The sequence below is a fragment of the Camarhynchus parvulus genome, chromosome 3, assembly GCF_901933205.1.
Source record: "Camarhynchus parvulus chromosome 3, STF_HiC, whole genome shotgun sequence".
Taxonomy (NCBI): Eukaryota; Metazoa; Chordata; class Aves; order Passeriformes; family Thraupidae; genus Camarhynchus; species Camarhynchus parvulus.
The window spans coordinates 15,573,306-15,598,207 of NC_044573.1; the positions used below are offsets into that span (position 1 = coordinate 15,573,306).

Here is a 24,902-nt window from a genome sequence, read left to right on the forward strand (position 1 = left end):
TTCAAAAGCTTAAAACTTCTGCCAGTTAACCTTCCATAAAACTGGCATTATATGGTCATCATACATAATCAAGTGATGGATTGCATGCCAAGAAGACACAAAGAGCAAATGTTTACACTTGTTATAACTATGACAATTACAGCATTGCAAAAATGGAAAAAGAATACTTCACTCCATGCTAAAGAACTCCAAAGAAAACTTATCCATGTTAGTAAATACTGAAACGAATTTTGAATACCTCACTAGCATCAGCGTAAATCCTAGAGTGAGGCAATCTGTACTCGCAGAAAAGAATCGAGATCAAAATATGGGCCACAGAGTTTCATCTTTATTCTAACTTTTGACTTTTCTCAATCAATGCTAAAATCTTTAGGTCTGATTTCTCATGTCAATGGCTTTGTGTTATGTGTCTCAACCATACCTCATCTAATTTAATAAGATGCAAGCTAAGGAAGTACTTAAGTTACTTATCAAGGGTTTCAGATGACACATTATTATTGTACTCAAAAGTCAATATTTGCTAATCATGTTAGTAAAGGAACTGATCCAGAGCTACAATTCTTGAATTGCTAAGGCATTTAAGATTAATTAACCTGTCTTTTCCTCACTCGTCATATACACATATAACACAACACCCCCAACCCCCACCCCTACCTCTCTTCTGAATTGGACAAGTCAGTTTCTTCATAAGGAAAACCTGTCTAGTCTGCAGCTATAAGATGAAAACCTCTTATTTTTCTCAGCTTTGTACCTCCACTGTTGGGATGGCCATTCAGAACCTGACTTCAGGTACCAGGGCAGGTCATGTTCAGCACTTTGGGGTTGTGCCCTTTCTCTTTCACACCGGTACAGCATCAAAGCAGACCGTTGTATTCTACCTTTGATCTTTGCACAAGACTGTGGTTGAAACCAGGAGAGAGCTGCATGCTAGCAAAAGCAAAGTCAATCTGGCAGTGTAACACAGGTTGAAAAAGTCTGTTTGCTCATCTTGTTTCAACTGGGATTGTTCATCCCATGGTCTCACACGTTAAAGGCACTGAAGTGCTGAGCAGGTCTTATTCCACACAGTGGTAGAAGAGAAGTGAGTTTACACCTTACTATCTATCCTAATTTTCATTTTATCACGCATAATGGGAACAGTTAAAAACTGATCTCTATCTTTCCTTCTCTCTTTCTAAGCTGTTATTGAATTTGGTGTGTACAACGTGAAAAGATTAGTGTGTTTCCTAGGGCTAAGTGCAGTGTAAGCAAGTGATGTGCAAGCTTCCACATGCAGACTTGCCAGTGCACGATCAGGCTGGATTTCCAGCCCTTCTGCTGCAACAGCCTCAGTCTCCTCTGAGTGTACCATCAGCTGCTCGGAGGCCATGTCAGTGTCTGGACATGTGCATTTGATTAGCAATGTGATGGCTTCCTGATAGGATCATATTTTTATTCAGAACCTGGCTTAGAAGGAGGTACAGATCTGCCTTGAAGCAGGAATCTCTTAGTGGATGAAATGTGGCTTACCTGCTACCCAGAATATATTACTGTAGTTTGTGTATTATTGTGGTTTTCTCTTGCTTGACTTTAAGCAATTATTATACTGGTCTAAACAAAGTGGATTGAATGTTTATATGAGAATAATAGAGCAGAGTGGAGATTTGCAATCAGACACATTGGGAGAGTTTCTGATCTACATAAAATTTACACAAACCAGGAGGATGGGTATATCTATACCAGATTAGCCCAGATTTACGCTCACAAATGGGACAGCAGTGTTGGAAGACACAGGTATGAATCAACAGAGTCACTTGTAAAATTGGTGTTTTGCAAAGACTTATAAAGGGGGAAGTCTTCACTGTTACTAGGAGATTGAATTGATATTGTGTATTAAATTGTACAGTGACCGCATGGGGTTTGATAAAGACATATAGAACATCGATACGCACATTAAAAAAGTAACTGTTTTGAGTACAGTGGTATCCAGCCTGCAAATGTTTCAGATCAGCACATTATTAAGTATAATACTCAGACGGACATTCTGCCAAATCAAAATTACACATTCTGTTTAATATTCCAACTAGTGTTAAACTATTAATCTAAATGTGCTAATAGTGGCTGTCATGTAAGTTGAGCATCTGAAAGCCTCCCAACAGTAATGCCTTATCCTCAAGTAATTTAATTTTTATATTAATTCAGTTAAAAAATAAGATAATTTACTCTTTAAAGTGGTTCTCCCTCCCCTCTTTTTTAAGTTAAACATTATTTTATGCATGCCTTTTAACTTACTAATTTATTAATTTAGCCCTGCCACACACAGGTTGAGTTACTATTTTCTTTATTTATTTGTCTTTAGATCAAGCATGGTGCTATTTTTAGCATGCTTTTGACATATGCAAGATATCAGGTTTTTCTTTGTACGCATATCTATTTGCCTCAGTAAATTTTTCATGAATATCACACTTACCTTTACTGGTCTATGCAAACTCAGTTTGATAATCTTGGCTCATCTTCCAGTAGAGCACATATCTGTATCACAGATATCATCTTTGAAACAGGTACTAATTGGCATTCATGTTGGAATTCTCAATGGAATGGCCACAGACACAAGGTGAAAATTTGGCTCTGTTGAAGGCAACAGGAGTTTTGTCATTGACTTTGATAGGGTCAGGACTTCTTCCAGAGACTGAGCTGCCTCTCATACAGATGTTCAGACTGAGATGGGAGATTCAAATCCTCTGTGTTTTCTCATGACTAAGAAAATGTCATTTTCTGCTAACCTTTGTCCCCTTTCTGCCAGGATCTAGTCTTTTTTTTATTAAAGGAGAAAGTGAATCAGCTTCCTATTGCACTGTCCTCCTCAAATTCCAGTTCCCTTCCCTCTCTTTGTACTTGATATAATATCTCTCCAGGCACAGTGCAAGTTCTCTGTCTTCTGTTATCTCTTGATTCTTCAGTTCTTGTTTATTTTTAACCATTCTGTTTTCTTAGCAACTCTACTTTCAAGGATGCTCTTGCTCTTGAAAAAATGAAATTCCTTTAGTTCAGTCTATCTTTCTAACAACCCACTGTTTTCCTTGTGTCTGCCTCTATTTTCTCAGAAGCTGTTGTTTCTTGCCATTTCTAAGAAGCCTCTCAGTCTCTGGTAAGAGAATCTAAATTTCTCCAGGTTCTGTACTTGGCTTCATCTAAAGGGAATCTTTGTCCTTTACTTTACTGATCCTTCCCTCCCAACACCTGGTTTCTGTAATCTGCTCTCATTTCAGTTTGCTTTGGATATGCACCTTCACTGACAGCTCCTTTATTTTTTTGTCTCTCTTTGCCACTTGCTCTCCCCTTTGCCTCACAGAGGTGTCCATGCCAGAATCCTTGAGGCACTTGCCTTTCTCTGACAGTTATTCTCCTCTGCACATCTGCACTTTCACAGTCATTTGCCCCTGTGCATCCTGCTGTCACTTACATAATGGCTTAACTTCCTAAGGTTAGTTATTTACCACTTCTTCCTGATTTTCAGGTCCTCATCTCCTCTATCAATCCTGCTACACTTGCTGTTTCCTGAGTTGTCTCCTAGACCATCTTTTTCTCTTATCTTGCTGCCCCCTCTGCCACTGATTATCTTCTCTATCACAGTGGAAATCATGATTTTTTTCATCAACACCAGCTAAAAATGTTATGATCATCTCTGTTATTGATGGATGATGTCAGCAAGATCTCCCCACTTCCTCTCCTTCCATCTAAAATACTGCTTGCTAATACCGCCTTGTCTCCACCAACCATCATCTTCCTTGATTTTCTACTGCCTGCTATAAGAAATCCAAGCCATTAAAAATTCCGTGAAATCTACTGCTTGAGGTTCTACTGCCATTTATCTTCCACTCAGTTTATCCGAATGCTTCTCCCATTCTTCTCTTTTACAGACTTCCTCTGTCCCCTTTTTCCTTTCTGTGTTTTCTTCTGTGTTGCTCCATAGAGTAGGAAGCATTTTTTTTGGTCATGCCTCAGCAATTTTTTTTCTTTTGCTTCCTGAAATCTCTCATTAGAACTCATCTCTCAGCTTTGAACTGTGCCTTTCAATCAAGCAGAGGCTTTAATGGGCTGGAAGACAAAAACTGTGATACTGGCCAGAGGCGTGTTACTGTAATGTCCTCTCATGCCCAGGTACAGCCCCAGTGAAGTCACTGTTCCCAACATTACCTGAAGATGGTAGAGAGCACAGACTGGCACTCATGTTTGAAATGCATGAACTACATGTTTAGTACTACCTCAGTGTGCTACAATACATCGCTGTTAAGAACACAGAATAGTCAGCATGCTAAGAAATGAAATAACTGCATTTCTCATGTAGTAAAAAAAAAAAGGCAAATGGTGAATGCCTAGAGCAAAGCTGAAAGCTGCAAATTCTACAACTGCTCTTATCTTGCATTGAAACACACTGGCTACTCTTTTGAAAGTTTTCCATTAAAAGTTAGGACAGGACTTCTTGGTACACCCAATTACTTGTTGGGACCTGGAAAGCATTGCTACACAGAATTTTTACTGGTTGAGTTTTTACAATTTAGGCTATGTAGGAATTAGCATGAGGTTATCTTGGTTTTACAGAGCAGGGTGATTTTTTTGCATAGGTTGTTATTTTATTTTATTCTGCAAAGTTTCCCGTGGCAACATAAAAGGAGCGCTGGACAAGTGCAACAATTGAACTCCCTATGACAGAAGTAACAAAATACTGCAGTGTGTGGACCATTAAGTGAGATATCAGAAATATTCCCTCTGATACAGGAAGAGAATGATGCCACATAGTATGATGTAAAGTATTTCTTTGGAGATATGAACTAGAACTACTATTCTTTAGAGTCATGAACTAGAAGCTCTGTAAGCCTTGGCTCAAGAGTCCGGATGTACTGTGGACAAGTGAGTCATTTTCCAGTTCATATGGGGCTACCCTTGATATTATGAACTTCAGACCAATATATTCTGTGTTCTGAAAATTACTCTCTTTTTGTGTCAGGACCATGATACAGTTTGGACAAAGTCTAGAGCAGAAGGTTTTAAGCGGTGAGTTCCAGAAAAATGAATGGAAGAATCTAGAATTCAGTCTCCAGATCCACGTCATAACCTTTGTGATAATTAAAACTCCTCCAATACAGGAAATCAGATTAAATCACTGCATGACCTCTGTATTCCGCCTTCCTTGTTGTGCAATCCATATATTATGTTGAACCATTTTTCTTTACAGAGTGATAGGAAAGGTTTTCCTTCCAGAATACTTCAGTTCTGAGCCAGCTTTGACCTCTCACTCAGAGATCAATGCTTCTCCACAGTCTAGAAAATCGGAAGGTGACCACCATCCCTTCACTGTGTCCCTGTGGCACAAAATCTTGTCTTCTCCTCTCCCACACCTGTCTGTGTGCTGACAGCAGGACCAGCTGGCTGTCCCTTGGCAGTCAGGCCTAGGCCTGCCCTCTCCATCACAAAATTGATTTGAATACATTTACATTATTTATATTATTCAGTTTAAGTGCCCAGGATTACCTCAGTTGGTCAGAGCATGATGTTAATAATGCCAAGGTTGTGGGTTTGATCCGTGTATGGGCCATTCATTTAAGAGTAGGACTTGATGATCCTTGTGGGTCCCTTTAAACTCACAATATTCAGTGATTCTCTGGAGGTAATTACTGCAAATTCCTGGCCTCTGAGCCAGTCAGGGCTAATCAAGCCTCATGACCCCTTCAGCATAGCACTGGATGACCATGCAGTACTATGCTTACCTAGGAACACTGAAAATCTGTGTGGGTTACCAAGTGCTGTGTGAGTTATCCAGCTGCAAGTAAATTTTCCCAGGCATTTAGAATACACCTTGAAAAGGCATCTCTGTTACCAAGTGGACCATTGCAAACAACTATATCAGCCAGCAAAAGGTGAAGTACACCTATGGGGCTGGAGTAAAAAACCACAAGTTTACCACTGAGCTCAAAAAAAAAGTTTTCATGTTTCTGTAGTAAAAGGACATTTTATGTATCAGAGGTTGAGTTTCTGTGCACAAATCTTCTGGTTGTGTAAAGTGTCCCCAGTTCCACGGAGGAGCTGTGACAATTTACACCAGCTGAGGTCCTGCTCAGCATTTTTGGTTATGGACCTTATTTACTCATGGCTAGTTAGAGTTCCTCTGGAGCTGTTAACAGCATTGTGTGCATGTAAATCTTGCTTTAGATGACTTTGAAACAGTTAGGAGACAGCCTGCCTGTCTATAAAGTAGAAGCATCCTTGAGCATATGCCTGGCATAAGGTTAAAATAGAATAGTGCCCCAGCAATATGAAATATAGCTATTATTACCTAAGTAAAGACCTACAAATAATGTCCACTAAAAAGTTGCCACACAGGATAGTTAGGTGGTAAAAAAATCCCCTTGTGTTTTAGCATAGTCTATTTCATTTGTGTCTGTGCTTTTAAGCAGCTTCATCCCAGAACACACCTAGCTCCTCATTCACCTCAGGGTGTTGTGCTAACTTCCCGACATTTTCTTCTAGAAATTGCTCAGTCAGGGAATGGCATCAGACATTTTACTGAATTAAGTTTTCTAAACAGTCAAACAGCAGCCTAAGGTAGGCAAGGCCTGAGGTACTGACAGGCAGCAGCAGTTACTACTCTTTGCAGTAAAAGAAGGTCAGTGTAAATGAGAATTTAGTTGTCTGGCTAGGTACTTTCTGTGTATTCACACAGGTAATTCACATGTCCTTGTGGTGGAATGCAGCCGTGCTGCAAAAGGTCAGGTGGCATTTTCACAGCAAGGCCCTGAAACACAGGCGTTTCCGAACACATTCCTCTCCCTGTAACAATGTGAGTGGTACCAGCAGAAAACCAAGGTGAACAAGGAAACCATTACTTTGTAAACCTCCCTGAGCCCAGTATGCACAAAGCCAGCAGTGAGCAGGAGGAAGGAAAAAGCTCAGTCTTGTGTGATCCTTATCAGCTGTCCACTTCTCAGGCGAAGCTGGTTCTGCAGAGCACATGATATTTCAGTGTTTTCCTGATGTTGTGTGTGAATATAGGGATATAAAGCACATATTTCCAGGTAGCACTAAAGGGGAAAAGTAGGTCCCCTGAAAAAGTATTTCTGTAGAATTTTTTAGCTTTAATGATACTAAATTACAGCAAAACTTCTCAAGACTGTTTTTGCAAGTTATTTATACCATAAAACATAAAATTACAGTAAGTCTCCATTAGTACTGTAGCTACTATTGTAATCAGTTTTGAAGAATATGCTCTATTAGTGGAGATATTTTGATTTAAGATCCTGTTGAGGAGCAGTCTAAAACATATCCTTTAGATTACACTTTAAAATAAGTCCCATGGTACCTCCCTGCAATGTATATAGTATGCTGGCTCGGTGTAATAAATTCTTGTCCAATGTTGTCATTAAGTTGCAGTAAATATTGAAGCTACCTTCATTTTAAAATAATTTACTTCTTGATTTTAGCTGATAGATATTCTTGTTTAGAAAAGTAATAAAAATATGTACACATATATAAAACAGGGCAGGACTTCTGCTTTCAGCTGTTACTATCAAGCATCCTGGCTTCTATCAGCAGTATGGCAGCTGACTGACAACAACATGGAGAAAACAGTCATACAGAGGACTTCTCAGGGTGAGAATGAAAGGAATGAAAGTCCCAGCCCCTCTCCTATCTTCTGTCATTTCTGGCACCAAATTAATTATTAATTAATTGAAATTCTTCCTGTGAATAACAAAAAATCAGATCCAAAGGGTAGAAGCAACCATTTCTCTTGTGTGGTCAGGCCATCATGGGCACAACACTACCATGAAATGGAAAGGACGGAGAAATTCCACTGGGTAGACTGGGTGAGAAAAATATCAGCTCTTTAGAGTCTAAAAAATAATAGTATTTTTTAGAAGTTTGATGAATTTGAGTGAGATGATGGAGGAGAAAGTCTCAAAAAATCCTTGAATATGTCAAAGAACTCATGGAGGCAATCATTGTTACTAGAGAATCCGTGGTAGGTTCTCATAATATGGGACTCAGCCAGAAAAGGTTCAGTTTGAACTTACATCTTTTAGAAACTCCATTAATTAGTCTGTAGGAAATCAGGCTCAATTGCTTTCAGTGCTCACAAAACTACTTGTGTTTTTTCTGGAACACAGGCAAATTGCTGAGATGACAAATATATGTCTTCCAAGAATCTCTCTCTCCCTTTCATAAATGTCTGAATATTTTCATTTCCCAAATGTATACTTGTTTGACAGTTTTATACCTAACAGATGTTTTATGTAGATTTATTGGTGCCTCAGACTTTTCAAGAACATGAAAAAAGGGTCTGTCTTTACCTGGACTACACCGATCGACATTATCTTAAACCATTGTCAAATTTCTTTCCATTCACCTCCATAAGTCTTTCCACAGGCTGCCCTCCAAGTTTTCTTTATATCTCTCTGGTGTTACATTATCAAGATTTGACACTCTGGTGAAGTGTATTCAAAGTTTGCTTTGATTTCTACAAATTTTTCATCTGTGATGTGGAGCCTTTAAAAAATTCCAGGTCTGCAGATTTCTATCTACCATATATGAACTTGTTGCTCTGACTCCACACACATCCTTTAGAAGCAGTCCAACTGCTCCTCCACTCCATATCCAGAGATTACAGACTGCACAGTTTTAGCACATCAAACTTGGGATCCTGAAATGTTAGGAGTGCATGACTTACGAAGAAGAAAATATCTGAGGTAGAGATCTAATTAAAAATAAATGTAAATTTGAAATAGTAGATTGCTCCAGTCTCCCACAAAGGAGCAGGAGTCTGGTTGCTGTGGAAGCTTTAATAGGACAAGATTCCTAGTTAGAACTACACAGCACATCACATCAGACATTTTGGCATTACGGTTACAAAAGGGAAAGAGAAGAAAAGAGCCCCGAGGACTTTCAAAAATGTCCATATGAGATATGGATAGTAGGCTTCTGTGAAGAGGTTGGCCTAGAAAGAAAATTGTACCAAAAATAGGTCTGTGAGACTCCACTCCCAGCCCATAAACAGGCACAGTTTTCTTCTCCTTTCTTAGTATTGGTTGGCAATCTGGCATTGCAAAAAAGGAGAAAATCTTGAAAGCTTTTGACATTGTATGTTGGATATTCAGGTGTTTGTTGGTTTGACTGTCACTTCTGATATGTGGTGTACATTGAAGTCACAGGACAAGTGAGCATGATGTAATTTCAGCAAGGTGGAAAATAGAGTAAAATCCAGGGTCATTTATTCATTGCTAACCCTATTCAAGTTCAATAAAGTAGCTATTCCAGTTAATGTTGTCTTCTTTTACAGAATTAGAGTTTACAAAAACATCTATCCCTAATGTCCCTGTCCAGGTACAGTATAGCCTAAAAGAAGCAACCAAAAAGACAGGAATTCAAATTTCTGAATTTCTAAGCATATTTCAGGATTTTGATGTAGAACATGAGAGAGAACTTTTTCTAAAAATGATCCTTTGCAAGTCATTATTGGTGAAGGAAGTTGTGCTGTTTTTGTCTGGGGCCGTTAATTTTCTTCACAGTGGCTGATGTGAGGCTGAGTTTTGTATTTATGCTAAAGACATGACTTGTAATACAGAAATGTTTTTGTTCATGCTGAGCAGGGCTTACCAAGAGCTAAGGCCTTTTCTGTTTCTTGTACTGCCATGCTGGCAAGGAAGTTGAGGGTGCATGAGGAGACACAGCCAGGACAGGTAACCACAACTGACCAAAGGGATATTCCAGACAATATTGACATCATGGTCAGTATATAAAGCTGGGGGAAGAAGGAGGAAGTGGTGGAGCATTTGCAGTGATAGCATTTGTCTTCATAAAGTCACTGTTAGGCGTAATGGGAGCCTGCTCTCCTGGAGATGCTGAACACCTGCCTGCCATGTGAAGTAGTGAATTAATTCCTTGTTTTGCTTTGCTTTCCCTATTAAACTGTCTTTATCTCAACCCAGGAGTTTTTCAGCTTTTACCTTTGTGATTCTCTCCCTAACTCTGCTGGTGGGGCAGTGAGGGAGTGGCTCTCTGGGGCCTGGCTCCTGGCTGGGGTAAAACCATGACAGAAGTGTTAATATTTCATTTACTGTTTCTGAACTCTTACTTGTGGCTTGGAGAACACATTTTTCTGTCCCTCATTATGTCAATTTTTTTTTGCTGTCACACTTCAGCCTTCTGAAGACCTCCTAACACCCAAAGGTGCAGCTAATTAGATATAGTGAATATCTACTGGGATACTCAAAACCAGCTGTTCATTGGGCTCTTTATTATACCCCTCTGAACCGCCAATGTGACTCCCCATGAGTAACTTCCTTTGACACTTGGCCCTAGAGCTACAAAACTTGCCTGATGTACGCTCAGCTTGAGGCATGTAAGCAATCCTCCCTGCTCAGCCAAAAGCAAGTACAATACCTCAAACCTAACTTGCCATGATCAGTTAGAATACAATATTTTATTTGGATCTCTTCTGTCCATGGAGTGTGGCAGTGTGTGCAAAACTTCATTTCCATGTCTACACAGATCCTAATTTCCCAGGGTTAAAACTTAAATCAAGTTTTTCCTTTAGGGAGTACAAGCTGCAAAGAGCACTTATAAATATAAATCTATAAATCCTTTAGTCTTCACCTCTTTTAACCACATTGTTTGAGGTGAAAGCTGTTAATTGTGGTCTTTAGAAGGTATGTGTAAATGCAACCTTTTCCCCAAAAAATTTGAAAATGTGCATAATCAATAATATTTTTGATAAATGCTAGTGCTAAAGACAAGAACTACTTGTAATAATGAAATGCATGGGCTTGATTCTTTATTCAACTGAGTCACCCCCTTACCTCCACTGCTTTAAGGAATTCACTGCAAGAGCAAGATCAGGCCCTTAATGGTCTGCCAGCTCCATACTAACATTATACCCAGACAACAACTGTCACTGAAATTTATAATTAGTTCCATAAGAACAGTACATTAGATATCCTTAAATGTTTTAGGAGGCAGGACTTTTCTGACTATTCTGGCAAAACCACCAGTACATGTAGAAACCAGAGCTGTGAACAAATACTGCAGTTATGATTTACAGCACAATTGCCAGAGTCTTCCCAGCTTCATCTCTGATGGCTACTTACTCAGGCTGTCATTTTTAGCTCCACAGATTATATCTGCCTTGGCCTCTTCCACAAACACTGGATTCACTGGAGTGTGCTGCGGACAATACAGCTCTCAAACAATGAAGCATTTGTGTTCATTTTCTTCTATTTTATCTTAGGAATTCTACTATTTAGGTCACTATCTGCTGCTTCCAGCTATTCTTTGCTGAAAAATTGTAGCTCTTTTTAGGCTTAAGAAGATAAAATCAATGAATTCATCTAAGTTATTCCTCTGGGTATAAAGGTCTAGATGTAATAAGTGGTACACATAGTATAAGATTACATTGCTGTTCCTGAACTGCAGCCCCAAGATTAATTGTGCCTTATAGGCCAAAATTTGAAGAGATGCTGGATGCTGAAAATCTGATACAACTAACACAATAAAACCCCAGTATTACCAAATTTCTCAAATGCTTTAAATGTGATCCCTCCCTAGCATGAAGAGGAAAGGTGTGAATGTATGTCTGTATAGATTTTTAGATACAGATATGGAGAATAATGGTGAATGGATCCTCTTCCTGATTGTATCTGCCTTTCCTAAAAGAAACAAAAAAATCCACTACAGGTTTTACTTGAGAAAGATAATGCTTGGATTTTAGCAAGCAACATCACTCATTGTGAAATCCATCAATATCTGTGGAATAAAAAGTATACTTAGATATGGCGAGATACAGGAATTCCATTTACATTACATTTTAAGCTCACTGATAGCTCTACTGACATAAAAAATTGGTATGCTCTGAATGAAAAGATGAGTGCTTAAGAAAACAGTCATAAATTAATTTATAATGAAACCTGACAGTCATAATTTAATTAAGAATGTATTTAAGATTGTTGCTACTATTTGTATAGGACTTTTTTGCCTGGAGGAAGATGTGGCTTCATAATGAAATGCCAGCTATTGAAATACTAAACTTCTTAAGTGTACATATGTATTAATAAAAATTATGTAGATACTTTCCTAATGAAGATCTGTTGTCTACAACAAGCAATCAAAAGACTCCATGATTGAGGCATACCGGTGGGCCACCAAGAACTCACCAGGAAGCACGAAGGATGCTGAGCACAACCTGTAAAATCTGCGGGGTCATGAGCCTGCTGCTCAACTTTCTTTCTCGGTGGTGATGGGATGAAGGAAGTCAAGTGACAAAAAGAAGTAATTCTATTCAGTTTGTTAACTGAGAGATGATATAGCAGGGCATTTGGGGATAGTCAGGCCATGACCAAAAAACCTTGGCAGTTTGTCTCACCATCAAAAAATAGGCATTTATTAAAAGTAAAATAAATAACAAATAAATAACAAAGTCTCTCCATCATGATTAGTTTAAAAGCAGAGGGCAATAAATTGCATTTACCTCACTATCAAAATTGGTATGTGTCACACTGATCAGCAGATTCTTTAAATACGGTTTAAATAAGCACATAGGAAGTACTTGAGTGAGTAAGAAGTGACAATTGGTTAAAATGGAGTTTTTGGAGTCTCACTGCATTGGAAAGTTTGCAAGTGGTTCTTTCCGCACGCCCCATGGAAAGAGCATTCCCCTTGTCACACACTGAACTCTTTATTTTACAGCACTGACGCTGATGACAAAGGGTGAGCCAGTATATTCTGGCCAGTATATTCAAGGACAGAGCAGTGGTGGCATTTTAGGTGGGCAGCTCCAGGGCCTTCCTATTGTGGATGCTGAGAAAATCAGCAGTTAGCTGGTTTTAAACTTTCTGAGTTTTCTCAGCAACACAGTGACAGCATCCAGGCTATGCCATTTCCATGCAGAGCTTGGGGAGCTATAATGTGGTTAGCCTGTATTATTTATCCATTATCTACCCCCATTTCAAACCTGATTAAAAGTCAGTCCTTTCACATCACAGAATGAAACCTTCCTAAAATAATGCTCAACATCTACAATAGCTCCTTCCTTTCATCTTCTCAAATTGTAATTAACAAAATTATTCCTGAAAACAAAATTTACCCTGGTTTCTTTACAGAATTGTATCTAGGGAAACATACTGGGAAGGGAATGATGGTTAAGCTGAACACTGTTGTAACAAAAGCCTCTCTTTTATCTTTCTCAATTTAACATTCTCATGCATCAGTACCTTAAAAGCCACTTTTGTAACTCTCATTTAATACTGATGGTAGTAGCCTTTTCTCATTGCCTTTTGCTTGGCATCCGGCCTGTTACCTGATTGTGGTGTTCTAGCAGAGTCTAAACTAAGAAAAGCATACCTCAGGTATACAGGGCAAATTGTATTTTCTGGATAAATCAAATTTCTCCAATAGCTGCTGTTTGGGGTTTACACTCACTTGTCATATGGACATGCAAATCTTCTTTTGAACACAAAACTGCCAGCAGAGGCTTGATGATACAACAAAATCTTGCTATTTCATGGTATGTTAGCTGTTGAGGGTATTATTATGATGGACTTCTTTGAAAAGCTGAAAGTGTTTTTTCTGGGTTAATTTTCAGTTAGATCAGTAAATGAATTCAACTCATCATATATTGCTCAACAGTAGCAGGGGAGGGAGCTGCAGCCACAGTCTATAATGCTTACTGGGCACCTGCATGGGCTTTGGTGGCCTTAATCAACTGACACTGATCCCACAGTGGTTAATACAAGTAAAAAGACCCCAGGTAAATACTTCAGGATTGCACTGCAGCTGGTTGTGTGTTGAAACAGTTTGTCCATCAAGGACCGTTAGCTTAAATGGATCAAAGGAAGCACTTTGTCACCACTGTGGGTAGAAAATTGAGGTATCGAGTAATTAGGGAAATTACCAAGTGAGGGCTTCAGGTAAAGTCCATATGGAATCCCCATTTCACTCCCTTTTACCAGTTTCTATAGTAGAGTATTTTCAAAAACAGACTAGAAAAATGTGAAAAAAAAATTTAATGATGACTTACAAATATACAATACTTACATTTTCAAGAGTTACATAAAACAGCATACTACAGAAACCAAAATCTTCCCCCAACCTTTGGAGGAACATTTCCTAGTTATTTATTTACAAAGAAAAATTACAGTCACTTTTCAGTGTCACATGTTTACCTATAAACATTTCTCAGTTGAAAAATATCTTGCAGCTTACCCAGAGGCAGTTTTTGCAGTCTGAGCCCTACACTCATCTATCAGATCAAAAATTCTATCAGACCCTTAAGCGGACATGACACAGCATTCTTATAATTTAACAGCCTTTGTTTGAAAATACGTACAATCCAGATAGCTAAACTGATGCATAGTTGAGATTTCACCTGGTATATTATGTATTGCTCATGATTTGGTAAAATGGCATAGGCTACCTTTTTTAATTAGGTTGGTGATATGCCTTTAGAAAACGGAGATCTAATTTCCTTAAGGTATTTATATTTCTAAGTTCTTCCTGAAAGGAATTTAAAATAATATACCATGTCTTCTGCAGGATACTTTTTCACCTAATGAAACTCCTGTAATAAATTTTTCCTTTTCTATGTACAATTCTTACTCCTGGTAAGAGACAAACTGAGCACATTTTCCAAAGTCTGTTCATTTCCATCAGTTTTCTGATGTTGGATGTTTCTTAGATTGTAGTTTATTTAACCCAAAATTTTAAAACTTTCTTCTACCTGGAAGCAAACATTAGTATTTCTTAGTCTGTGTGTACTTGAGAGTCTTCTTATAGATTAGAATACTTGCAGTAATACAGCCAAAACACATCCAGTCTGTTTTTGACACCTTCATTATGTGCGTATACCAACACCTTCATGATTTTCAGGCCATGCAATTTCAACATGTGAACTCAACTGAATCTTCATCTAGCTGAATGTAGTTTGAGACTACACATTTATAACTGATTGTTTTTAATTAAAACTAAGTACCTCCAGAGTATTAGTTATAGTTCAGTTCCAGATCTTTTTATATTCAAAATCAGAAAATACGTGCCATCAATAGCTGTGAACAGAGTTCAAAAAGTGTCTTCCAGCATTACAGTATTTCCCTACCAAAAGCTTACTCCACAGACAAAATACACTCCAAGTTCAAGCATCTTTAAAGAATGCCTGTGTTCTGGACTTTCTTCGTGCAAGTGCTTCTTGTTTTTTTCTTTCAATCTCCTCTTGAGAACATTTTCTATTTTTTTGTTCTACCACAGACACTGTAAATTAAAAAAAAAAACATGTATTAGGAGCTTCAGGTTTGTTCAATATGTATTTTAACTTAACCATTTCCAGTGTTTGAAGATCTACGGCAGGAGCACACTATTCTGACACACTGGGCACCCAAGTTAAGAAAGGCTCATCTATCCTGTCCCCTAGGCAGGAAGGGGGCAAGATGCATGACCTCTGTAGTGCTACTGATTACTACCTCCCAATGAAAACACTGGGATGTACACATTTGCTTCAAGGAAATTTTACTTGGGTGCCCTTCAAGCGAACCTTATGACATCAGAGTCAACATAGGAGATGGCGATGGGTTAAGAAAATTAAGGCTATCAGAGTGAAAAGGGCTCTACAATTTAGTGAGTTAGGCAGAGATATGAACATGGAGATAGTATAGACACAGGGGTCAGATACAGTACAGGTGTCACACAAATAAAACAAGATAGGTTGAAAAAAGGTCAAAAGCAGCAATAAAAGTTGGCAAAGGAGACAAGAACATGATAGCTAAGCATAGCATTTTATATGGTGTGCTACAGAACAATAAATTCCCATACTATAAAATCCTGACCTCACTGGAACAAACAGGAACACTCCTTGCACATATCAATATTTTACCATTTTTTATACACCAATTTCCAATTAATGTATTTTTAATAAGTATTCAAAGTGAATAAATAGAATAAAAGGTATACTTGCTTCTCACAAAAAAGTGTCCATGAAAAATTAAATAGCAATTTTTGAAAGGACCACTTAATATTCATTTTTTGGTTAATGCCCTTTCCCTTAAAATTTAAGATGAAGAAAGCTATGGTTTATCTGTACAGAAAATCTATGCTATCTTCATTCACTCCTTTACTCTCTAGAACATTCCACAGAATAACTAGTTATCTGTCTGCTTTTTTCCTCCTTATAATCCAAAATTGCTACTTTCCATTTATATGCTTCTCTGCTGGGGAAGAAACAGATAAAATATTCATTCTTCAATAATTAATTGTTTTGTTGCTTTTTCAACAGTGCTTCTTTATAATGGAGGTTAATACAGGACACTCTTAAAGGCATGTTTTATCAGAATTAATATTGATTAAAACTTTGCCAAGCTGTGAGATCAAGTAAAAATAAGACTGACTGGCACCTCACTGGTTCTCCATTTCCCCAGTAAGTAACACTGAGCATGGAATATTACTGATGGTCTCTTGGCAATAAAGAAGTGACTGACCTCTTCTGGATGAAAGGGCATCTTAGTGTTTAGACTGAGAACACAACAACATTTCACTGGCAATTTCAGCCACAGAGCAAACAACAAGAGAGGCTGAGCTCTGGAAAGTATCAAGTGATTTGAAGTTCCAAATTCCAGGTGTACAGTAGTATGAAGAAACTGGCATTCCATATCACCTGGTGTCTTCTTCCCCTGTCCCATCATTAGCTAGGGTTTTACTATGCATCAAAATAACAGTATTTTTAAGTAACGGTTTAAGAAAATAGTATGCTGAGCGCTGCATCAGCCTATAATTGATCCTAGGGAACTTGAGTGTCTGTGGAGAGAGGGTGTGAGTTATTTAGAGAAGTGGAAGGGAAACAGGTGTCCTGAAGGACAGGAATTCAAGATATGCATCAAGACAATTTAATTTTTGAGAATATGAAATCCAGATTCTCCTTAGAACATCTGCTAACACCTTAACTGAATAGATGAATACTGAAGTCTATTTTAAACTGCAAGACAGTATGAAATTCTCTGACATTCTGACTACAGTAAGGAAACAAACAGTCTAACAGTGATACAATAAAGTCAAATACCTGATGTAGTCTGTGCAAATGACTCTGAAAGATGCCTCTTGAAAGGTGATTTCTTATTGTCAAGTTTGCGGTGCAAAGTGACATTCACCTGATTCTTGCTTCCTTCCAAACCCTGCAGAGTAATTCCAATGCCAGAATGATTCCCTGAACTTTCAGACCCAACATGATAACCACCCTGAGAATTGTTAATCTTTCGGAACTTAAACTTTGAAGGCACAAGTGAAGTTTTGTAACCAGAGGTGCTACTTGGAATCTTTACCGCATTATATGAGAAATTTGAGCTTTGGAGTGTTTTTCTACTAAAAATATTTACTGCATTAACAGGACTTACTTCAGAACCTGCCTCTCCTGCTGGCACAGAATTTGACCTGCACCATTTCCCTGAAACAGTCTTTGCAGTATCTTCAGAAGCATCTTGATGACAGTTTTTAGGGAGTGTGTATTTACACTCCACAGAAGGACCTGAGATTGCAGTCAGAGGATTTGAGATGTTCTTACAGTTCATAACATGACCTGTTGTGGAATTCCTACAGGCATCATTTAGTGAGAGAGCCTCCTGTTTTGCATTTGTTTTTTGCACCAAGAGATCGGGTAGTCCTTGTTTAGATGCTGGGAAGCTGTTATTAGCATTTGATCTGGAATTAATACTGGCTCCTTGAATAGTTTTAATTTTTTCATTTCCTTGTTTAACATCCTGGCTCTGAGTTTGCTTTTCTACATCATCACACACCTGATATAACAATTCATCATCCTCACAGTTTGCATCCCAAAGACTACTGGATCCACAAAACATACCTAGTATCTCATCAGAGAATTTTGGTTCATTCCAGTCATCAAATGACAGAGGATATTTCTTTGGTATTTCAACTTGATTCGAGTGACTTGTATTAGCTTGGTTAACCACTTTGGTTAGGTCATTAGGTTTCATGTTGGTAGAAACACTGGATGACTGACAGGAAATACTACGAATGTTATTCTCAGGTTTTCCTGCTGATTGTCTATGAGGATTAAATCTTGAAGGAAAAAGAGGAAGAGCATCGCTTTTAGGCTTAGTAGATTCATTTCCATTCTTCATTTCAGATTGCACTGAAACAGGAATATGGTTCAAATCACTGTTTTGGGTACTCTTCCAAACAGATTTAGTTTTATCTGGTTTAACATCACATTTACCATGCAAGGCCTTGGTCTCTGTCTTGGCGTTTTCTGTCTTACATGGCTTTTGTAAAGACAGTGATTTTACATGTTGTGAGTTTTTACTAGAATGTTTCAAAGGTGAATACTGCAAACTGTTAGATTTGCTTATAGTCCCCAAAGGAGTTACTGGATTGCCACTACTTCTTTGCTTTATTCTGCTACCATCACTGAAATCATGCACAAATGGATTGGCAGGTGGGGGTTCTTCAGTACTTATCAGTTCAGGATTTTGGGTTATTTGCATCACAAAAGAGTCATCTGCCAAAAGATCTGTATCCCAGTCATCAAAGTCATCATTAACTACTCCAGCAAGCTTAGCAGAGGCCACTAATTGTGTCTTCAAAGAAGGAGGATTTTTTTTTGTCAGGGTGTCAGAATCAGCTTTTGGTACAGTCTGGTCCATGCTTCCTATTGCAAACAGAGTATCTTTTTGATATGCCTCTGAAGTACCATGCTGTGTCTCTTCAACGTTCTCAGGAAGATTCTCCTCCTCCAACGTACTTTTAATTTTATGAAAACTATTATTTAAAGAAATATCTGACAGTCCTTGGCTCAACTGTCCGCTGCACTTCTGAGTAGAAGAGTCAAAAAGAGCATGAAGGGCTACTTCAGCCTCAAGGTCTACAGACTTTTGACTGCTGGACTCACAGGGCTCTGCCACAGGGATGCCAGTGCTCTGTCCAACTGGTTTCAGCGATGCAGTAGGATCTGTTTCAGATCCTTCACCAAGGAGTGATTTCTTGTTCTTCCTATTTATTTCATCTTCAGAATTACTTGAAGGCTCTGAGGTGCTCTGGATGAAGTTGTGACCAAGCTTCTCCTGTTCCTGAACAGCATCTAACTCTACTAGATTTTTATCAAACTCCTTAGCCAATTTCATGAGTTCCTCTTCGGGATTTTTTATTTTAAGATCTCTGGATTAAAAAGAAAATACAGAAAATAAAGTCAGAGCTACTGAGAAAGTTTGGCCAAGTTCAGTTACATGACCCTATGAGCTGCTCATTCTCTAGTTTAACAACTACAAAGGTATGACTAAATCCCACTGCTTCCAATATGCAGTCAACATACACCCCCTGCAAGACATAACAAGCCCACAGTTAAAAGCATTCTATATGCTAATGTACAATTATATGGTTCACTATACATAGAAAACCACATAGTCTTCTTCATGAAAGCCCAGCTATGATGAGCAAGAAAAAACTGTAACTTACCTTGTACAACTTAACTTTGTCCTAGCTCGCCCTTTTACTACTATAGGTGTACAGGGAATAGCATCCTCACCAATCCATGTTCCTAAAAGGGAGTCTTCATTACAGCCTTCTTTTTCGTCCTGAATAATTAGATTTATAATGCTTAGAAATTTGATTTCAGATAAAGACTGGATTAGATACGCATCTTACAAGAGTTAAAAGTTGCTAAACTAAATAAACTGGATAAAACCTGTTGAAAACCACAGATAAGAGCAAAAACAAGTTTGCATCACTTTAATTATACCAGTTTAAAGCAGAACTGTCACTATAAGACACGAAAGAACACAAGCACACCACTGTTCTCAAGCTGAAGGAAGAAAGAGAGCACTTATTTTCTGACTCCAACATTTATAGTTTTCCAAAAGTGACAGCGGATTGGAGGGTGATAGTGACACCTCTCTAATGACACTTGTCAAACTAACAGTCTATCTGGAGACTCCTCCATAAAAGAAGACAGAACAATCAGTTATTTACAGAAAAGTGTCTGAGAAAGTTCACTACAAAAATGTCAACATCAGAAGGCCTAGAAAATCTTAAAAAACTAGGGTGACACGGAACTTCAATTAAAATAACTGAATTATACTTTTGGCATGCAAGTCTAGTAGTCTAATTCAGGTTTACACACATTCATGTTACAAGCAGTCATCTAGTTTACTTCAGTATACTACTAAGGAGCTGGCTGAGTCCAGCAGCACAAACAAATTAGAGACCTTAAAATAAATTACATTCTCTATGCTTACAGAAAAAAAATCTGACTTCTGCCACTACAACTAATTTACAAAAAAAGCCTTTAAACAGAATTAAGTGACATTTAGAAACTAAATGAAATTGTTTCAGAGCTTCAAAGTTCAGGCTTGAATTTTCATTCTGAAATGAAGGGGATACAATACTGTGATGAATTATTTAGAAGGGCAGAGCAATAGGATGTAGGAAATTACTGTGTGTAAGCCAGCAAAAGTAATTTGAACTTTACTACGGTAGTTATAAATAGATTCTCTTATTCTCAGTAAATTTAATGTTTTTTAAAATTTATTTTTGTTTAAAAAAATATAAGCAGCAGATTACATTTATGGCAGAACTATAATCATTTAAGAGGCATGCAGTGGCATCCCTTATCAATGATTTTCCAATTCTTTTAGTAAAATTTCTCACAAATATGCTAAACAGTAAATATATTTTAAACAGCCCTGTCAAAAAAGCAGGCATGTTTTGCAAGCTAAATACTACAGATCTATTTTAAGAATTACATGTTTTCTTCTTGTACTTAAAATGCAACAGCACTTCGGTTTTGACTTTCTGGGCTGTGGGCATCAGGTTCATGACAAGAGGGAAAGGGCAAGAGATACTGGGGTAAAGAAGAAAATTATTTATAGTATTGAAAAAAGTTACTATGTTTATATTATTGCAAAATATCTCTGATCTTGGTCATCAAAAATCAGCATTGTAAATCAGCAGTCAATCAAGACTCTTCAAAATGCTTAAAAACAACTGCCAAGTCAATCTAGTATTTGAAACAACTCTTACCTTTTAACAGATGAGTAATTAAGGGTAAATAAACAGCATTCTTAAAACCAAGGGCAGTAACTTGTATTCTGAAAGTAACGCTTTCTAAAACAGAGTTGCTGCAAGTCTCTTCATGTGTCCTTTTCTACAGCATCTGTGACTCACACACAATCTGTAAATGCTATGCTTACTATTTTAATTCAATCTCGTTATATAAACTAGTTTTCTACATGCCCAACTCTTACCATGACACTACTGTAACTAAAACCAAGGCTAAGGCTGAAACACTACTCTCTTTTGATTAGTGCACATGCACAGCATTGTTTTAGAAAGTTACAATTACCTGAGGAGCAATACGATTAACAATTTCCGAAATTTCTACTGCGCATCTACTGGTAGTCTGCTTGCTTTTTCCATTGCCTGTGAAAACAAACAAACTTCTTAAAATTTTGAATAATCTATCCAGTTTATGAAGTGCAGTACATCTCAAATAATTCAAATAAACCTGTAGACATAGGAGCTTGATTCAGTGCTGTATTGAAGAATTTATGGGTTTTTAATGAAAGTAAAATCAAACAACCGTTATAAGAGAAAAGAACCGTTTTCCAAGAAATCGTTTATAACTTTTGCTACACTCCCACTGCATGCCTCAAACAGATGTCCTGAAGTCTGGATTTTAGTATTACCTAATCTGTGTGCAACTGGTGAATGAGAATCCCAGAAGATTTCTTGCTGTGTCTCAGTGTCATTAATAGGAGAGCTGAAAGTAGGTATTCGGGATTTTCTACTCAATGATCTCTTTGGTGTTTTATGTAAACATGGCTCTGTGTAAAAAGAAAGAGGATCTTTATTAAGAAACAACAAATAAGAGACAAAAATCACTTAGAACAGGTCAAGGCAAAAGAAGATGCATTAGGAACATCAAGAATAAAAATCAAGTTCACACTCACCAGGATTCCTCTACTCACAACAGGAATACTGTACAAAACTAGACACTAAATACAGGACTCTTAGCTTTGCCAATCATATCTCCACAGAGATAAGAGAAAATTACATGATACTGACACCTTTCCACCCAGGATCTGATTGTAAGGATGTCAGTTCTTACACTTGAGAGAACACTGACTTGATCTTATATTAACAGAAAAATTATATACACCTCTATGAGAGAATATTTTGTATTCTTGCTTGCTTTGTGTCTTTCACCCAGACTCTGAGCTGAACTACTATTTTAATGGGCCTCCAAACTATTATGGGTCATAACCTACATTTGTCTATATTTCCTCCCCTGGGCCCTCCTAGCTAGGACTATTAAAAGCAGGAATATAGGTATACAAAACCTGCTTGTAGCTGTGTTTGATCAGTAAGTGAACTAAACACCCCAAGTGAAACTCAGCTAGTCACACCCTTTAGAAATGATGCTGTAGATGTGAAAGCCTACAGAAATAATTTAGAAGATGCTATTACTATGGGTGGAACACCTTAGAGGATGTTTTGCCCTGAAGTGCCTAGCATGGCCATAAATGTTTTATACTCTCTTCGGTTAGCTCTCAGTATTTGCTGTGGGAATCACAGAATACATCAGGTTGGAAGGCACCACAGTGGGTCACCTTGTCCAACCTCCCCCTCAAGCAGGGTCATCCCAAAGCACATACCACAGGATTGTGACCAGGTAGTTCTGGAATATCTCCAGTGAGGGAAACTCCACACTCTCTCTGCGCAACCCGTTCCAGTGCACGGTCACCGTACAGGACAGATCTTCCTCATATCCAGGTGGAACTTCTTGTGCACCAGTTTCTGCCTGTTACTTATGCTACTGCTCAGCACCACTGAGCAGAGCCTGGTCATCCTCTTTGCACCCTCCCTTTAGATATTTACACACATTGATGATGTGCCCTATTTTCTCTTTGCAAGGCTAAACAGGTCCAACTCCCTCAGCTTTTCCTCATAAAAGACATTCTCCAAACCACTAACCAACTTCGTAGCTCTCTGATGGACCTGTTCCAGGAACTCCATGTCTCTTGTCCTGGGGAGCTCAGAACTGGTCAAATTATTCCAAATGTGGCCTCACCAGGGCTGAACAGAGGAGCAGACACAACTGCCTTGACCTGCTGGCAATGCTCTTCTTAACGCACACCAGGTACCATTGGCTTGCCTGGCCCCCAGGGCACACTGGCTCAGCCTGCCTTTGACAGTAACAGCCCCTTCCCAGGGCATGCGAGCCGGGCGAGCAGCGATTTACACCGCACCAACCCCTCCTCACGGCTCAGCCGCGCCTCCCCCGCGGTTCGAGAGACGGCGGGCAGGGCCGGGGCCCCCAGGGGCCGCTCCCGCCGTACCTGCAGCGCGGGGCGAGCACGCCGCCGCCTCCCCGGCGGGCAGGCCTCGGCCCGCGCCGCGTTCCACCGGCCCCTCCTCCGCGGAGAGCTCCGCCCGCCGCCGCGTCAGCTGCTCCTCGCCGCCGCTGCGCCTCCTCAGGGCGGCGGGCCCGAGGGACAGCCCCCTCCGCCGGCTACTGGGCATGGCGGCCGCTACGGCGGCACCGCACCGGTCCCGCTACCGACGGCACCGCCATTTTGCCGGGCAGCTCGCGAGACCGCCGCCAATTGGCCGCCGCCGTGCCGCCTCAAGCGGCCATTGGTCCCGCGCTGTGGGGCGGGTTTTCGGCCGTGGCGGAGGACTGAGGCCCGCCCCGCCCCGCCGGCCGTGAGGCGCTGCCGGGTCCTCCTGCCCCGCGCTGCCGCCACCCTGGGGCGGTGACACCCTGCTGCCCCTGCATCTGGGGGGAGGAAAAGCTCAGCCATGGGCAGAGGGTCAGGATGTGCCCTCCTGCGGACTCTTGCTATCGGCTTGGCCTGAGGTGCCTCGAATCTACCGTTAGGAAATTCTGGCCTGATATCTTGGTGGGTGGGAATGTTGTTCTGCCGGAGGGCAGGAAGGTTCTGCAGAAGGATCTGAGACAGACTGGATTGATGGGCCAAGACCAATAGTTTGAGGTTCAACAAGGCCAAGTGGGGGGTTCTACACTTTGGCCAGAACAGCCCCATTCAGTGATACAAGATGGGGGATAAGTGGCTGGAAATTGGCTCCAGCAAAAGGACTTGGGTGGACATGAGCCAGCATGTGCCCAGGTGGCCAAGGAGGCCTGTGGCATCCTGGCCTGTATAAGGAACAGTGTGGCCAGCAGAACCATGGGGGAAGGGGACCAGGGGAAGTGATTCTTCTCCCGTACCTGGCACTGATGAAGTGGCACCCCAACTGCTGTATCCAGTTCTGGACCCTCCAATTCAGGAAGGACTTGGAGGTGCTGCAGCGAGCCCAGAGCAGGGCAATGAAACTGGTGAGGAAACAATGAAACTGAATTGAGGAAGCAATTCTTACAAGGAGCAGCTGATGGAGCTGGGGGCGATTAGCCTGGAGAAGAGGATGCTCAGGGGTGACCTACTTACTCTCTACAGCTCCCTGAAAGGACTTTGTAGCCCAGTGGTGGTTGGTCTCTTCTTCCAGCCAACCAGCAGCAAGATGAGAAGAAATTTCATAAATTTGCGCCAGGGGAGGTTTGGGTTGGACATCAGGAGGAATTTCTTCACAGGAAGAGTGGTTCTACATATGAATGGGCTGCCCAAGGAGTCACAGTCCCTGTAGATGTTTAAGGAAAGTCTGGTTGTGGCACTTAGTGCTGTGGTCTAGTTGACATGTTGGTCATAGTTTGGACTCAATGATCTCAGAGGAGTTTTCCAATCTAATTGAGTCTGTGATTCTGTGAAACCCATCAGGCATAAATAATTTAATTGCAGTGAGGCAGGTGATGCTGGTGAAGAGAGGCCTACAGAACTTAAATTTGGTAGATAAGAAATTAACTTGGGGTTCCTGAGGGACTGTGATATTAC

General features: G+C 39.7%; 1 protein-coding gene across 3 annotated transcripts; it reads right to left on the reverse strand.

Annotated features, from left to right (window-relative positions):
* Positions 1–14,004: 14,004 nt before the first annotated feature.
* Positions 14,005–23,608, reverse strand: ETAA1 (ETAA1 activator of ATR kinase). 3 transcript variants are annotated; one of them, XM_030946392.1, is made up of 7 exons: positions 23,352–23,608; positions 21,699–21,836; positions 21,356–21,432; positions 19,471–19,589; positions 17,397–19,173; positions 17,066–17,177; positions 14,005–15,267 (listed from the first exon to the last, which is right to left on the reverse strand). In XM_030946392.1, the coding sequence occupies exons 1-7, from the start codon at positions 23,533–23,535 to the stop codon at positions 15,152–15,154; spliced, it is 2,523 nt and encodes an 840-aa protein (XP_030802252.1). In that variant the 5' UTR covers positions 23,536–23,608; the 3' UTR covers positions 14,005–15,151. The 3 variants fall into 3 exon arrangements, with proteins under 3 accessions (XP_030802252.1, XP_030802253.1, XP_030802251.1); XM_030946393.1 differs by lacking the exon at positions 17,066–17,177; XM_030946391.1 differs by having other exon boundaries at positions 17,066–19,173.
* Positions 23,609–24,902: the final 1,294 nt, after the last annotated feature.